The 15,190-nt window shown below is 42.9% G+C and overlaps 1 protein-coding gene across 1 annotated transcript; it reads left to right on the forward strand.

Moving 5' to 3' along the window:
* Nucleotides 1-239: 239 nt before the first annotated feature.
* On the forward strand, nt 240-15,072 carry idi1 (isopentenyl-diphosphate delta isomerase 1). The gene is made up of 5 exons (XM_063044391.1): nt 240-713; nt 1,731-1,897; nt 3,745-3,837; nt 11,301-11,431; nt 14,348-15,072. The coding sequence occupies exons 1-5, from the start codon at nt 556-558 to the stop codon at nt 14,663-14,665; spliced, it is 867 nt and encodes a 288-aa protein (XP_062900461.1). The 5' UTR covers nt 240-555; the 3' UTR covers nt 14,666-15,072.
* The last annotated feature ends 118 nt before the right edge of the window (nt 15,073-15,190 follow it).

A 15,190-nucleotide genomic window follows, 5' to 3' on the forward strand; every position in this document is an offset into this window, starting at 1 on the left:
AGGCAATTTCTTGGGGTGAAACGAACGAACCAGACAGTCACAGGGAGTGGGGCTGAAGGGGGGGGGAAGGATCACTCATGATGAATGGCAGTACAGACTCGATGGGCCAAATGGCCTAATTCTACTCCTATACCTTACGGTCTTATATGGAGCCGTTCAGATCGAAAGCAAATAAAAGGGGGTGGGAAAGAGGTTAGTGGTGGCGGAACTCCTCTACAGCTGGCGGAAGTGACGAACGTTTCGCGTTCTCGGCTGGAAGCGTGAGACGTCAGCGCGGAAGCGGAGTGCAGCGGGGCAGCGGTTCGGTCCCGGTACCGGTCCCGGTCCCGGTCCCGGTAGAGCGCGGCTGAGCAGCTGCGCTGACGTTATCAGAACGTGACCGCGGTTGCCGCCGGCAGGGGTCGAGTGAACGGCTGGGCGCGGGGGCGGGGCGTGCAGCGTCGCGTCTCGTCTCGAGCTTTGCCTTGGCCGGTGGCGAGCTGGAAGGACGTTCCGCTGATTGGCCGGCCGATCGGAAGATTGGCGAAGGTGAACAGGAGACTGCAAGCTGATTGGATGGGGTCGATTGGGGTGATGACGCGGGCGCTGCTGACTCGCTCGCCTCGTGGAGTGACGGGCGGCGTGTGGTGGAAGCGGGCCGTTGCTGCGCGGCCGGGAGCGGCTAGTTGGTGCCGACAGGCTCGCCGTAGTTCGGTAGCAAGCCAGCATTCCTGGTAAATATTGGTTTCGTAAACAACTTGTGTTAAGTTGGAACGCGCAGTTATCACATGCCGCGATTTTGGGTTTTGCTCTCCATCGTTTATTGAAATGGATAAACTTGTAGTCACCTTTGCTTTGTGGCCTGAGTCGCTGAAGCGGGGCATGAAGTGTAGTGATATTTCTAACACAACTTGGGTTCACAGATCATGCGGGACATTATCCGCGAGTTCTTACTTTAGACATCCAGTATTAATGTGTTTTTTTTACCCCAGGATGCATGACATCAGTCAATATAACTGTATCTTCACTGCGATGATTATCGGCCATTAGGCGCGCTGTTGCTTGTCCTTTCAGTTCTAATCAGAATTAAAATAGGGTGTGAATTATATTAATAGTTATACTATTGGGGAAGAGAAACTTAATTCATTGGTATTCCTCTCCTAAAACGTGAGAGGAGGCGGGGAATTCCCCTGTGTAAGTTTGGTTGCAATTTAGACTCCTTGAATTTGGAGGATCTTTAAAATCTTTGTAGTCAGGCACAATATCATTCTTTGGGGACCTGCTTGTAGAACTTGGTAGTTTTCTGATGTTTTGGTTGAAAAGGTTGCATTGAGAAGATTAGTGATTCTCTGCTATCGCTGTTGTCAACTTTGGGTATATAATTGTAAAGAGAACCTTTTTAACAATGCAAATCATTGGAACATCTTCAGTAGGCGATGCCTTAAGAAGGTGGCATCCATCATTCATCCTCACCCAGGACAGGAAGGAGATACAGGAACCTGAAACCTCACACTCAACATTTCGGGGACAATTTCTTCCCCTCTGCCATCAGATTTATTAATGGACCTTGAACACTCCCTTACTACTTGCTCTTGTTTTGCACTTTTTTAACATTTCTTATGATTTGCACTAATTTTTATGTATTGCCACGTACCGATGTCATAAAACAAGTTTCACGATAGTGATGCTAATCCTAATCCTGATAACATTGAAAAAAATTCTCCCTGATTATCTGTTTCTTCTGACTTTAGGGCCGTTGGAAAAAGCACAGCAGCCATGCCGGTAATAAACACTGACAACCTGGATGCAAAACAGGTCCAGCTCTTGGCTGAAATGTGCATCCTGATCAACGAGAATGACATTAAAACTGGAGCAGACACAAAGAGGAATTGTCACCTCAATGAAAACATTAATAAAGGTGAATGAATGTTCAGATATATTGAATGCAAATATGAGGAGCCAGTCAGTAGGAAATTGTTTGGGAAAAGTTCTCCATTTGTGGAAACTATTTTGGTGTCAACCTGGACAACTGATTGCCATTGAAGTATGGGTTTGTGTACATTCATGTGTACTTAATGCCACGTATCTTTTTAACTTTGCCATTTAGTCTACATTTTCTCTCTCTTCTTTCTGCCAAACAGTATGGTGTGGGTTTGCGTTTGGTACCTTTGTGAACCTTGCTGTTTGGAACTGTTAACCAAGCATTTATGCAATAAAGTGCTGTATCCAAGTTCCTTCAGTAATGTGAGGTATATGAGGGATATTGCCTAAACTGAGGGAAACACATGGGCCCAGATCTCGTGCCCAATCGTTATCCTTTCAGGACGGCCATGTTGCATTTCTTGTCTTCGCTATTCTTGCAGAATTGCTGTGCGTACAGTGAGATCCCCGCTGGACCTGCTGTTCTGTTGGCACAGCAGGAAGGAAAAAGAATGCGAGGTTTCTCAGGAAATTTCACAGGAGGACCACATGCAATTCTTATCTCTGTTGTAGAGCAAGGATGTGGTTCAGCAGAATTGAGTGTTTCAGCCATGGGGAGAGACTGGGTGGGCTCCTGTTCCGTTTCTTGGTGCAGAGAAGGACCAGGTTTATAACCTATTTGAGGTATACAGAATTAAGGGGCGTGAATACAATCGATAATGAGAGACCCCTCCTTTGGAGGGCACAGATTAAGTGAGAGTAAGGAGACTAAAGAAATATGAGAGGGAATTTCCTCGCCTGCAAGGTGGAAACCCTGGAGTGCACTGTCCAGATCGACGGAAGCAGATAATCCTACATTAAACTATTTAGATGAGAGTTTAGAAGGTTGAGTCAAGTAATCAAAATGAGATTGGAATATGATAAAAGGCCACTAATCCATTGAAACTGGACTAGCAAATTTGAATTGACTTTATTACTTACATCATATACAAACGGAGTAAAAATCTTTGCGTTATGTCTCCGTCTAAATGCAATGTGCAATTTATAGTAATTTGTAATAAATAGTATGTACAACAGCACAGTCAATATAACATAGAAATACAGTTGTGTCAGCATGAATTAATCAGTCTGATGGCCTGGTGGAAGAAGCACTGTCCTGGAGCCTGTTGGTCCTGGTTTTATGCTGCAGTATTGTTTCTTGGGTGGTAGTAGCTGGAACAGTTTGTGGTTGGGATGACTCGGGTCCCCAGTGATCCTTTGGGCCCTTTTTACACACCTGTCTTTGTAAATGTTCTGATTAGTGGGAAGTTCACATCTACAGTGTCTGTACGCTGTAACATTTAGGTGAAACCTGTACATTTTAAGGGTGTACAGGCCAACAGAACCAGGTGAGTTTAGAGAAAGTCTCAGTTCTCCATCCTTCAGCGTGGGGAAACTACAAACACATCCACTGAGCCAGATGCCAAGCCACTGGGATTTCCGAATGGTTTGGTGGCAGATTTTTGGAAATTTTTATCATAGGCTGATAACTGACAGCTGGTGTGGATAAAGAGGGCCTGTACTTTGTCGTGCTCCGAATTTACAAGCACCTCTAACAAAACCTTTCCCTACTTCAAATGATTAATCCCACTGTAAAATTTAGTTCTTTCTCTCCTTTCCCACAACACCATTTAATACAATGGTCTAACTTCATTTTCATGAGGAATGTTAGCATGCAGCTGCAGTGATTAGGTTTAGGCTGCTAGGACTGAGGCAATGATATGATGGAAGTGAAACTACTAAGAATTACCTATCAGCTCACTTGAGTAAACTTGTGTACTGGAAATTACATCTTTCATTTTCCAGGTTTGCTTCACAGAGCCTTCAGTGTTTTCATCTTCAACAGTGAGGGGAAACTTTTGCTGCAGCAGCGATCCGACGCGAAGATCACTTTTCCTGGTACGTAACATTTGCATTTGCTCAGGTCAAAGTTATGTCGTGCAACATGATGTTGGAGGAATTTGACATGTCAAGCAGCATCTGTGGGTGGAAATGGACCGTCTGGTTGGGCTGGGCATGCCTTCTACTCATAGGGAGCTTAAGAGGGGTGAATAAAATCAAACGAGCAAATTTCACAACATGTGCCGGTGATTCTGACAATGTCACAGATGGGGGACTGATACAGACTGAAATTAAGTTACCAGAAATTGTGCTGAATGATCTTGAGAATGTGGAGTTTGACGGAGTGGAATGTGAGGACTAATGTCTCCAGCCTTGTTCTGTCGCAGAGGAGAATGGCTGAAAGCAGAGGCACGTGAAATGGTTGAGTTGCAGTCGAGGCCTTTATTAGCAACGGTAGAAGAGGAGCCATAGTTAAGGAAGACATTTTGGAAGAACCCATTAGAAACTGTCATCAGACAATATGATGGAGATCAAAGAACTGGGAGAATGCAGTAGTGTCCTTGCAAGAGACAGGGTAGGGTAGGGAGGAGTAGACGGAAAGCTGGGGTTAGGGTTGGTGGTGGTAGGATAGCTACTAACATCAATTACAAATCCATCTTCTGAGATGGAGATGGGAAGAGCCAGACCTTTACCACAAGAAGGTGAGGGCAGGGTGGAATTTGACAGTGATGAAGTTGTGTCCGGCAGGAGCGTAGGAAACAGTAGGGATGCTATCATGGAATTACTGGGGAGAAGAGTTGGAGTGAGCTCATGTAGGATTAAAACAAAAGCTTCAGCCTTTGGTCTGGGGGAACCAAACAGAAGTTGGAAAAAGATTGCTCAATTTGAGAAATTCCACCAGGCGAATGAGTGTTAATGGAGGGAAGCTTCTTGGGCTTCAGCTTGGCTATTGAAACGCCAAGTGGACATGATGAGGATGTTTGCAATAGTGGGAGGGTCTAGAACCAAAGGGCACAGCCTCGGAGTAGGACATCCCTTCAGAACAGATGAGGAGGAATTCTTTAGCCAGAGGAATTCGTTGAATTGAGGAATTCATTGCCACAGGCAGCTGTGGATAAATTCTTGATTAGTAAGGGTATCAAAGGTTACCCTTGGCCATGATTGAATGGTAGTACACATTTAATGGCCCAAATGGCCTAATTCTGCTCCTATGTCGGGCTCAGGGAAGAAGCGGAGGTCTTCAGACCATTCTGATAGTGGAGAGATTGCACGTTTATGGTAAAGATGAGCCTTCTGGGATTAGGGAAATGGAAACTTGGAGGTCATGGGTCATTGGGTGGGAATGGACCAGTTTAGAGTCAGTGTAGGAAGAAATGCATTTGGAGCAAGAGCAGGCTAAAACTGATCTGCCAGGGCACTTTTGCTTGTAGATTTTTGGCAGGGCTATGTGTTGCTGGGATGTTATAAGGTTGAAAGCTGTGTAGAGAAGAATAATCCAATGATATGAATTGAAACTCTCAATGGTAGATGGGATTTTAAAATCAAACCAAAAGTTGTTTGAAACTTCATGAATGCTTAGTTCTGTTTTATTGAAAATACTGGATTACTTTCAGCATGGACTTTTTGGGCGATGGGCACTTGTGCTATAACAGATTTGATTCCTCAGGGACATTTACTGCAGTCAGGGGGCTGTATACTGATGGAGAAATATCTAAGTGTTGCACAGTACTCTGTTACATTGTACTTAGGGGTGATTTATGTTTTTTTTTTGAATGCAGCCTTTAAGTCCTCTGTTTGGTACCTACCAATACTGAGTAACAGGGACGATCAACATGAGGCTTAACACTGGAACATGTGAATTAGGAACATCATTCTTTGCAATCTTATCATTCTTTGCAATATTTGGTTGGTGTTGAGTTTGTTTGTCTAGCACCTTTTGGAACGTTCAACCTTATTTTTTGTAGTTCAAAATCAGGTTTATTATCACTGACGTGTTGTGAAACTTACTGTTTTGCTGCACCAGTGCAACACATTAAAAATACTATAAACTACAATATAAAAGAATATTAAGTAGTGCAAAGACCGTCTATTTGAGAATCTGATGGTGGAGGGGAAGAAGCTGTTCCTAAAACATGAGCATGTCTTCAGGCTCCTGTCTCTCCTCTCCGGTAGTAATGAGAAGGGAGTATATCTTAGGTGATGGGGGTCTTTAATGATAGATGTTGCTTTTCTGAGGTGTTGCCTTTTGAAGATGGCATTAATTGAGGGCGGGGTGGGGTAGCTAGAGCTGATGATGAAAATGAGTCCACAAATATCTGCAGCTTTTTCTGATCCTGTACACTTCTCAACATCAGCTGGTGATGCAAGTTAGAATGTTCACCATGATACATCTGTAAATATTTGCTAGTCTTTGAAATACTAAATCTGGATCATTTTCATGGCTTCAGAGTTGAAATGAATTCTTACTATGGCAAGATGCTACTCGTAACCATCTGGTAGGGAAGAGATGCTTCCAATGATTTTAGCATCATTGATTGGCCAAGGATACCTGTCAGACCTTTAGTGATCTTGGCTTTGAGATGGTAACGTAAATGCTTCAGATTGAGAGCTGGATCCTGCATCACTGTTTTACTTCCAGTAATATACCAATCTCTGCTGGGATTATATATTCAAATTTTTAATTGAGTCTTGAACCTCACTAATTTAAGTGAGGAAAAACTACCAGGGCTGACTGATGGTTCATAATGTTAAATGTAAGTTAATCAGCTGCCAAACTAGATGTTTTTATTTACCTGAGATAGAAACATGGAAAACCTACAGCACAATACAGGCCCTTTGGCCCACAAAGCTGTGCCAAACATGTCCTTACCTTAGAACTACCTAGGATTACCCATAGCCCTCTATTTTTTCTAAGGTCCGTGTATAGTCATGGTCATAGTCATACTTTATTGATCCCGGGGGAAATTGGTTTTTCTTACAGTTGCACCATAAATAATAGTAATAGAACCATAAATAGTTAAATAGTAATATGTAAATTATGTCAGTAAATTATGAAATAAGTCCAGGACCAGCCTATTGGCTCAGGGTGTCTGACCCTCCAAGGGAGGAGTTGTAAAGTTTGATGGCCACAGGCAGGAATGACTTTCTATGACGCTCTGTGCTGCATCTCAGTGGAATGAGTCTCCGGCCGAATGTACTCCTGTGCCCACCCAGTACATTATGTAGTGGATGGGAGACATTGTCTAAGATAACATGCAACTTGGACAGCGTCCTCGTTTCAGACACCACCGTCAGAGAGTCCAGTTCCATCCCCACAACATCACTGGCCTTACGAATGAGTTTGTTGATTCTGTTGTTGTCTGCTACCCTCAACCTGCTGCCCCAGCACACAATAGCAAACATGATCGCACTGGCCACCACAGACTCGTAGAACATCCTCAGCATCATCAGGCAGATGTTAAAGGACCTCAGTCTCCTCAGGAAATAGAGACGGCTCTGACCCTTCTTGTAGACAGCCTCAGTGTTCTTTGACCAGTCCAGTTTATTGTCAATTCGTATCCCCAGGTATTTGTAATCCTCCACCATATCCACACTGACCCCCTGGATGGAAACAGGGGTCACCGGTACCTTAGCTCTCCTCAGGTCTACCACCAGCTCCTTAGTCTTTTTCACATTAAGCTGCAGATAATTCTGCTCACACCATGTGACAAAGTTTCCTACCGTAGCTCTGTACTCAGCCTCATCTCCCTTGCTGATGCATCCAACTATGGCAGAGTCATCCGAAGACTTCTGAAGATGACAAGACTCTGTGCAGTAGTTGAAGTCTGAAGTGTAAATGGTGAAGAGAAAGGGAGACAAGACAGTCCCCTGTGGAGCCCCAGTGCTGCTGATCACTCTGTCGGACACACAGTGTTGCAAGCACACGTACTGTGGTCTGCCAGTCAGGTAATCAAGAATCCATGATACCAGAGAAGCATCCACCTGCATCGCTGTCAGCTTCTCCCCCAGCAGAGCAGGGCGGATGGTGTTGAATGCACTGGAGAAGTCAAAAAACATGACCATCACAGTGCTCGCTGGCTTGTCCAGGTGGGCGTAGACACGGTTCAGCAGGTAGACGAAGGCATCCTCAACTCCTAGTCGGGGCTGGTAGGCAAACTGGAGGGGATCTAAGTGTGGCCTGACCATAGGCCAGAGCAGCTCCAGCAGCAGTCTCTCCAGGGTCTTCATGATGTGGGAGGTCAATGCCACCGGTCTGTAGTCATTAAGGCCGCTGGGGCGTGGCGTCTTCGGCACAGAGATGAGGCAGGACGTCTTCCACAGTACAGGAACCCTCTGGAGCCTCAAGCTCAGGTTGAATACATGGTAAAGTACTCCACATAGCTGAGGGGCACGGGCTTTGAGCACCCTGGTACTGACACCATCCGGTCCTGCAGCCTTGCTTGGGTTGAGACATTTCAGCTGTCTTCTCACCTGTTCAGCTGTGAAGCTCACCGTGGTGGTTTCGTGTGGGGAAGGGGTGTAGTCATGGGAGCAGGGTGGGGGACTGTGAGGAGGAGTAGGAGGGGGGAGTGGAATATGTGTTGGTTGGGGGCCAACAACAGATGGCTCATGTGGTTCTCATAAGGCATGCTCCCCAATCCAGGCAACATCCTTGTAAATCTCCTCTGCACCCTTTCTATGGTTTCCACATCCTTCCTGTAGTGAGGTGACCAGAACTGAGCACAGTACTCCAAGTGGGGTCTGACCAGGGTCCTATATAGCTGCAACATTATCTCTCGGCTCTTAAAAGCAATCCCACAATTGATGAAGGCCAATGCACCGTATGCCTTCTTAACCACAGAGTCAACCTGCGTAGCAGCTTTGAGTGTCCGATGGACTCAGACCACAAGATCCCTCTGATCCTCCACACTGCCAAGAGTCTTGCCATTAATGCTATATTCTGCCATTTTATTTACCAAAAAAAAAATTCATCAATTTGCATGCAAGTGATCCCACCAGAGCCTCTTTGGATTATCATGACAACTTTTAAAGATTGTTCTGTGTGCCAATATTGATTAATTGAAACAGCTTTGTGTGGTGGAATAGTCTAAAGTTCCTCCTTGTTATGGTGCAAGTCTGATCAGCAGCTACAGGAAATGTTTGGAGGATATTGCTGCTAGAGGAGGTTCTATCAGTTATTAAATACAAGTGTTCATTGACTTTTTCCAGCCTCGACTGAATGATTAAACAATGTATTCAACGAAGACACGAGAAGTACAATTGTTTGTGTGCTATTAGTTTAGGCAGATTGTGTTTATCTATTGTTGTGACTTATTTGAAGATCGGACCACATTTTAGAGTAATTAATGCAGAGAACCAGGTAATTGCAAAAGGTTCATAAACTTTCTTGCATCAATATATGTCACCGCATACTATCCTGAGATTCATTTTCTTGCAGCCATTCACAGCAGATCAAAGAAATACAGTGGTATGCAAAAGTTTGGGCACCCCTGGTCAAAATTTCTGTTACTGTGAACAGTTAAGTGAGTAGAAGATGAACTGATCTCCAAAAGGCATAAAGTTAAAGATCAAACATTCTTTTCAACATTTTAAGCAAGATTAGTGTATTATTTTTGTTTTGTACAATTTTAGAGTGGGGGGGGAAAATGGAAAGAAGCACCATGCAAAAGTTTGGGTACCTCAAAAGATTTGAGCTCAGATAACTTTCATCAAGGTGTCAGACATTAATTAGCTTGTTAGGGCTATGGCTTGTTCAGTCGTTGTTAGGAAAGGCCAGGTGATGCAAATTTCAAAGCTTTATAAATACCCTGACTCCTCAAACCTTGTCCCAACAATCAGCAGCCATGGGCTCCTCTAAGCAGCTGCCTAGCACTCTGAAAATTAAAATAAATGATTCCCACAAAGCAGGAGAAGGCTGTAAGAAGATAGCAAAGCGTTTTCAGGTAGCCGTTTCCTCAGTTCGTAATGTAATTAAGAAATGGCAGTTAACAGGAACGGTGGAGGTCAAGTTGAGGTCTGGAAGAGCAAGAAAACTTTCCGAGAGAACTTGTAGGATTGCTAGAAAGGCAAATCAAAACCCCCATTTGACTACAAAAGACCTTTGGGAAGAGTTAGCAGACTCTGGAGTGGTGATGCACTGTTCTACTGTGCAGCAACACCTGCACAGATATGACCTTCATGGAAGAATCATCAGAAGAAAACCTTTCCTGCGTCCTCACCACAAAATTCAGCGTCAGAAGTTTGCAAAGGAACATCTAAACAAGCCCGATGCATTTTGGAAACAAGTCCTGTGGACTGGTGAAGTTAAAATAGAACTTTTTGGTCGCAATGAGCAAAGGTTTGTTTGGAGAAAAAAGGGTGCAGAATTTCATGAAAAGAACCCCTCTACAACTGTTAGGCATGGGGGTGGATTGATCATGCTTTGGGCTTGAGTTGCACGGGGAACATTTCACTGGTAGGGGGATGAATGAATTCAATTAAATACCAGCAAATTCTGGAAGCAAACATCACACTGTCTGTATATTTTTTTAAAAAAGCTGAAGGTGAAAAGAGGATGTCTTCTACAACAGGTATTCTAAATGATCCTAAACACACCTCAAAATCCACAGTGGACTACCTCAAGAGGCGCAAGCTGAAGGTTTTGCCATGGCCCTCACAGTCCCCTGACCTAAACATCATCGAAAATCTGTGGATAGACCTCAAAAGAGCAGTGCATGCAAGACGGCCCAAGAATCTCACAGAACTAGAAGCCTTTTGCAAGGAAGAATGGGTGAAAATCCTCCAAACAAGAATTGAAAGACTCTTAGCTGGCTACAGAAAGCGTTTACGAGCTGTGATACTTGCCAAAGGGGGTGTCACTAAGTACTGACCATGCAGGGTGCCCAAACTTTTGCTTTGGGCCCTTTTCCTTTTTTGTTATTTTGAAACAGTAAAAGATGGAAATAAAAAAAGTAGTCTTGCTTAAAACATTAAAGAAATATGTCATCTTTAACTTTATGCCTTTTGGAAATCACGTCACCTTTTACTCGCGTAGCTATTCACAGTAACAGAAATTTTGACCGGCGTGCCCAAACTTTTGCATGCCACTGTACTTCAGAAAAAAAGTAAAATGACAAACTTTTTAAAAAATGTACAAAAGATGATAAACTGCAAATACAAAAAATAAGTAAATAAAATTATACCGAGAGCATGAGTTGTAGAGTCCTTGAAAGTGAGTCCATTGGTTGTGGAACCAGCTCAGTGTTGAGGTGAGTGAAATTACCCACACTGGTTCAGGAGTCTGATGGTTGAAGGGTAATAACTGTTTCTGAACCCAGTAATGTGGGACCTAAGGCTCCTGTACCTCCTTCCCAGTGGCAGCAGTAAGAAGAGAGTATGTCCTGGGTGGCGGTGGTTCTTGGTAATGGATGCTGCTTTGTTGCAGCAGTCTCCTTGTAAAGTAATCGAAGTTCCTGAGGTTAGGCTGTAGTAAAGCTTTAGATTTTTGGTTAACTCTATGTTTTGCGATGTTTCTTTTCCAGGTTGTTTTACAAACACTTGCTGCAGTCATCCACTTAGCACAGCAGCAGAAATGGAGGAAAAAGATGCAATTGGCGTAAGACGAGCAGCCCAGCGCAGGTTAAAAGAAGAGTTTGGCATCCCTGTGCAACAGGTAAAACACTCTGCATCAATGCTTACAAATAATCTTTTTATTTAAAAAAAAAATCAAATGGCTGGAAATTTGAGGAGGGAGGAGAGCAAAAGATGCCAGAGACAAAGCTAGGCAGGATTTGTGGATAGGGGTACAGTTGAGGTTTAGAGTCTGATTTGCTCTGTTAAAGTTTATGAAAAAGGATCTTGGACCTGTGGCGATATCTCTGTTACTCCTTCTGTGGTGTTTCTAGCACTTTCTGTTTGTAGTTAAATATCTTCATTTCCCACTTCTAAAAGTGGCCATTCCTATTTGTGTTATGAAACTTAACTAATTTTAATTTGTATTAAACAATCACCTATGCATGGAACTCTTCTTGTAAATCAGGGGTCCCCAACCTTTTTTGCACCGCGGACCGGTTTAATATTGACGATATTCTTGTGGACCGGCTGACTGGTGGGGGTGCGGTGCTGTGTTCAAGTTCAACAGTGCGTGACTGGAAATGAGGAAAGGTGCAGCTGACTCATATCATTTCATATCACCAAATCATATCATTTCCTTGCGGCCCAGTAGCACATGCTTTGTGGCCCGGTGGTCGGGGACCACTGTTGTGAGCGACCCATTTCCTGTTAGGAAAGCAGGCTGATTGACAGGTTTGTCTTCTATTTGGAGGGAGCATTGTTTGTCATCTCTTTAGGAGGCTGGACAGATTCAAGCATTACCATTAAGTACTTCTCTTCAGCAGGCATGTTTCTGAAGGTTGGGGGTAGCCAGCTGAATAACATTTCACTACCAACAGTTGACAATACGGAAATGAACTTGAAGCATTAACCCTATGCCTCTTGTTCTGCTTGATTCCTCTCCACTTGTCAGTCTTTGATGTCTGTTTCCTTTCCCCTCATTACCAGCACCATGTAGGGGTTCCTCTACCTTCACCTTCCATCCCACCAGCCACACTCCCCAACATCTCTCAATGTAACCTCAGATTTCTACAGAATTGGAAATTACAGGCCAATTAGTCAAACCTCAGCAGGGAAAGATGGTAAAGGTTTAATGGTACACTTGAATAATATCTGGATTGTTCAAAGCATAGATTTCCAGAAGGAAAATGGTTTAAGGAAGGTACTAGAATGCTTTTGGTATATAGCTAGTGACATAAGAGAAGCGAAAACAAGTGCATTTGTTGTACTTGGATTCTAGGGAAGGTTCTGACAGTCTCATCAAAAGTTGGTGTGAAATTAGGGCACCTCAGTGGACACTGGTGCCTTGCAGCAACCCAGTTCCTCACACATCCCAAAGATGTGCTCTTAATTGGCTTCTGAAAAGTTGACTTTGAGGTTGGTAAGTGGAAAATAAAAAGGCAAATGATGGGGAATAGGCTGCTGATTGAGGGAATAGGAGCTGAACAGATAGGATTGTCCTTTTGGGGGCTGGTATGAATTTGATGGGCAAATGACTGTCTTGCATGGTAATGAGCATCCTTTCCTTCAAACAAACTTGTGGAATTTGATGTTGAGGCCATGTTGATGATGGAGGAGTTTTTGTGAACATGAAATGACAGGATACTAATCAACCATGATCACAAACAGCTGAATGGCCAGCACCTACCCCCATTTGTCCACTTTCTAACTCTCCCTCTCTTCAAAAAAACATGGGATAATATTGACATGAGTTGAGCATTGGTTTGTGCACAATGTTGGAACAAGGGTCTTTATTGGAAAGGTGATAAGTGGAAAATCTACAGGGGTTGGTGCTTGACTCCCGGCTCATGGCATTGATGATTTGGAGGAGAGAATAAAATTTTCATGTTACCAACAACAAACTGGCATAGAGTCTCCAAGGTGACTTTCAACACTGAACAAGTGGGGAAAAGTAGAGGCAGGTTGCATATCACCTAGATAAATGTGTTGTCATCTATTACCACAGAAAAGAATTAAGTAGTGTTAGACTAGAAGTATTTGTTGAAAGACTTTGCCCTTCTACACCAGGCACTGAAGGCAAATGTGCACACAAGCAGTTAAGGCAAAGGTTACGTTGACCTTCTGAGAAGGATGTGAGTGCTGGATTGAGAATGGAGATACAAGAGATTGCAGATATTGTACTCCACAGTGACAAACAATCTCCTGGAGGAACTAGTGGGTTGAACAATATGTATGGTGTAGTTGTTGGATTTTGGGTGGAAACCTTCCTACAGGACCAAATATGCCTTTCTGCCTACACCTAGAGTATTGTGTAACTTAAATATATTTTCCAAAGAAAAGTGCTCTCACAAGGGAAGGCCAGTCAAAAATGCTTGCCGGGGCGACTGTATTTGGGAGAAGGGGTGATGAGATCAACTTGGATAAATGAAAGATTTAATTGCAAATTGCAGAATTCTACAATAGATCAGATGGAGAAGATGCTGCTCCAGGCCAAGATGTCCAGAACATGGGTTTGGTCTCAATATATGGGGCAGGATCTAAGAAAGCTTCACTCTGGATAAGAATGTGGAATTTGTTAACAAAGCTGTGTTGCAGATAATTGGGGAGAAGTTTTTGTTAGACAGAAGGCCGTAAGAGCTGCTGAGATTCTAGTCAGCCATGATCACAAAGCACAGGAGCAGAGGTGAATGGCTAACATTTTCTCCCATGTATCCACCACCACCAGCCCCCACTGTTCACTCCTTATTCTTTGGCAAACTCCCTACTAGATGAGTTGCCAAACAATCAGTTCACAAATGTAATTTTTCAGAGAATAACCTAAATTAACATGACTGATTTTACCTAAATAAATGAGTACTGTGTGGTTTCCTATGGTCGAACCTAACCAGTCAATAGTATAATATTTAACAATGAACTAACAGTTTTGTAATAAATGTTTACTAATTCAACAGCTCAATATGTATATCTATGACTTCATGCTTCCCAATTTAATATTCTTTGTATTTAACTTTAATAGGTCCCGTTAGAAGAGATGAATTACTTGACCCGTATTCACTACAAGGCTCAGTCTGATGGGATCTGGGGAGAACACGAAATTGACTATATAATATTTATACAGAAGGATGTAACTTTGAAACCCGACCCAAATGAGATCAAAAGTTACTGCTACGTGACAAAAGAGGAACTGAAGGATCTACTGGAGAAAGCAGAAAACAAGGCAGTGAAAATCACACCGTGGTTCAAACTTATTGCTGAGAAGTTTCTCTTTACGTGGTGGGATAGTCTGCATAATCTTAAGCAGTTCATAAACCATGAGGAAATTCACCGAATGTAAAATGCTTTATTGGTTACTGAATTCCCTTGAAGAGAACTAATCAGTAAAGACACTAATTTTTGTAAATCATTCACACTGGAATTTACAGAGAAGTGGCTGTTGTGCTCAGTATTGTGCAAATAAAACCCGAGTGGGGTACTGGTTTTCAGGAAAATGTAGTAATTGTCTAAGGTAATTATTCTAAATGTAGTTTAGGTTTGTTCTGTTTATGTATCAGCCATATGCATGGTTGTACTGACATGCAAGTTATAAATTTGTAATTGTTTTTAGTGTATTGAAGAGGTTTGTCAATTATGAGTACCCTGTTTAGTTAAATAGCTCTATAAATGATTTCAGTTGTATGTGGATACATGCTTTGATAATAAATTAAATAAAATGATTGAAACCTATCATAACAGATCTTGAAGATTCATTTCCTTCCATAGATGCTGCATTCCTTTAGGACTGTGTGTATTGCACAACTAGGCTCAAACTGTTTAAGGTCCTTTTTAAAAAAAAATATAGATAAGGAATGGAAACACTAGG

This window comes from Mobula hypostoma, chromosome 3 (genome assembly GCF_963921235.1).
Source record: "Mobula hypostoma chromosome 3, sMobHyp1.1, whole genome shotgun sequence".
Lineage (NCBI taxonomy): Eukaryota > Metazoa > Chordata > Chondrichthyes > Myliobatiformes > Myliobatidae > Mobula > Mobula hypostoma.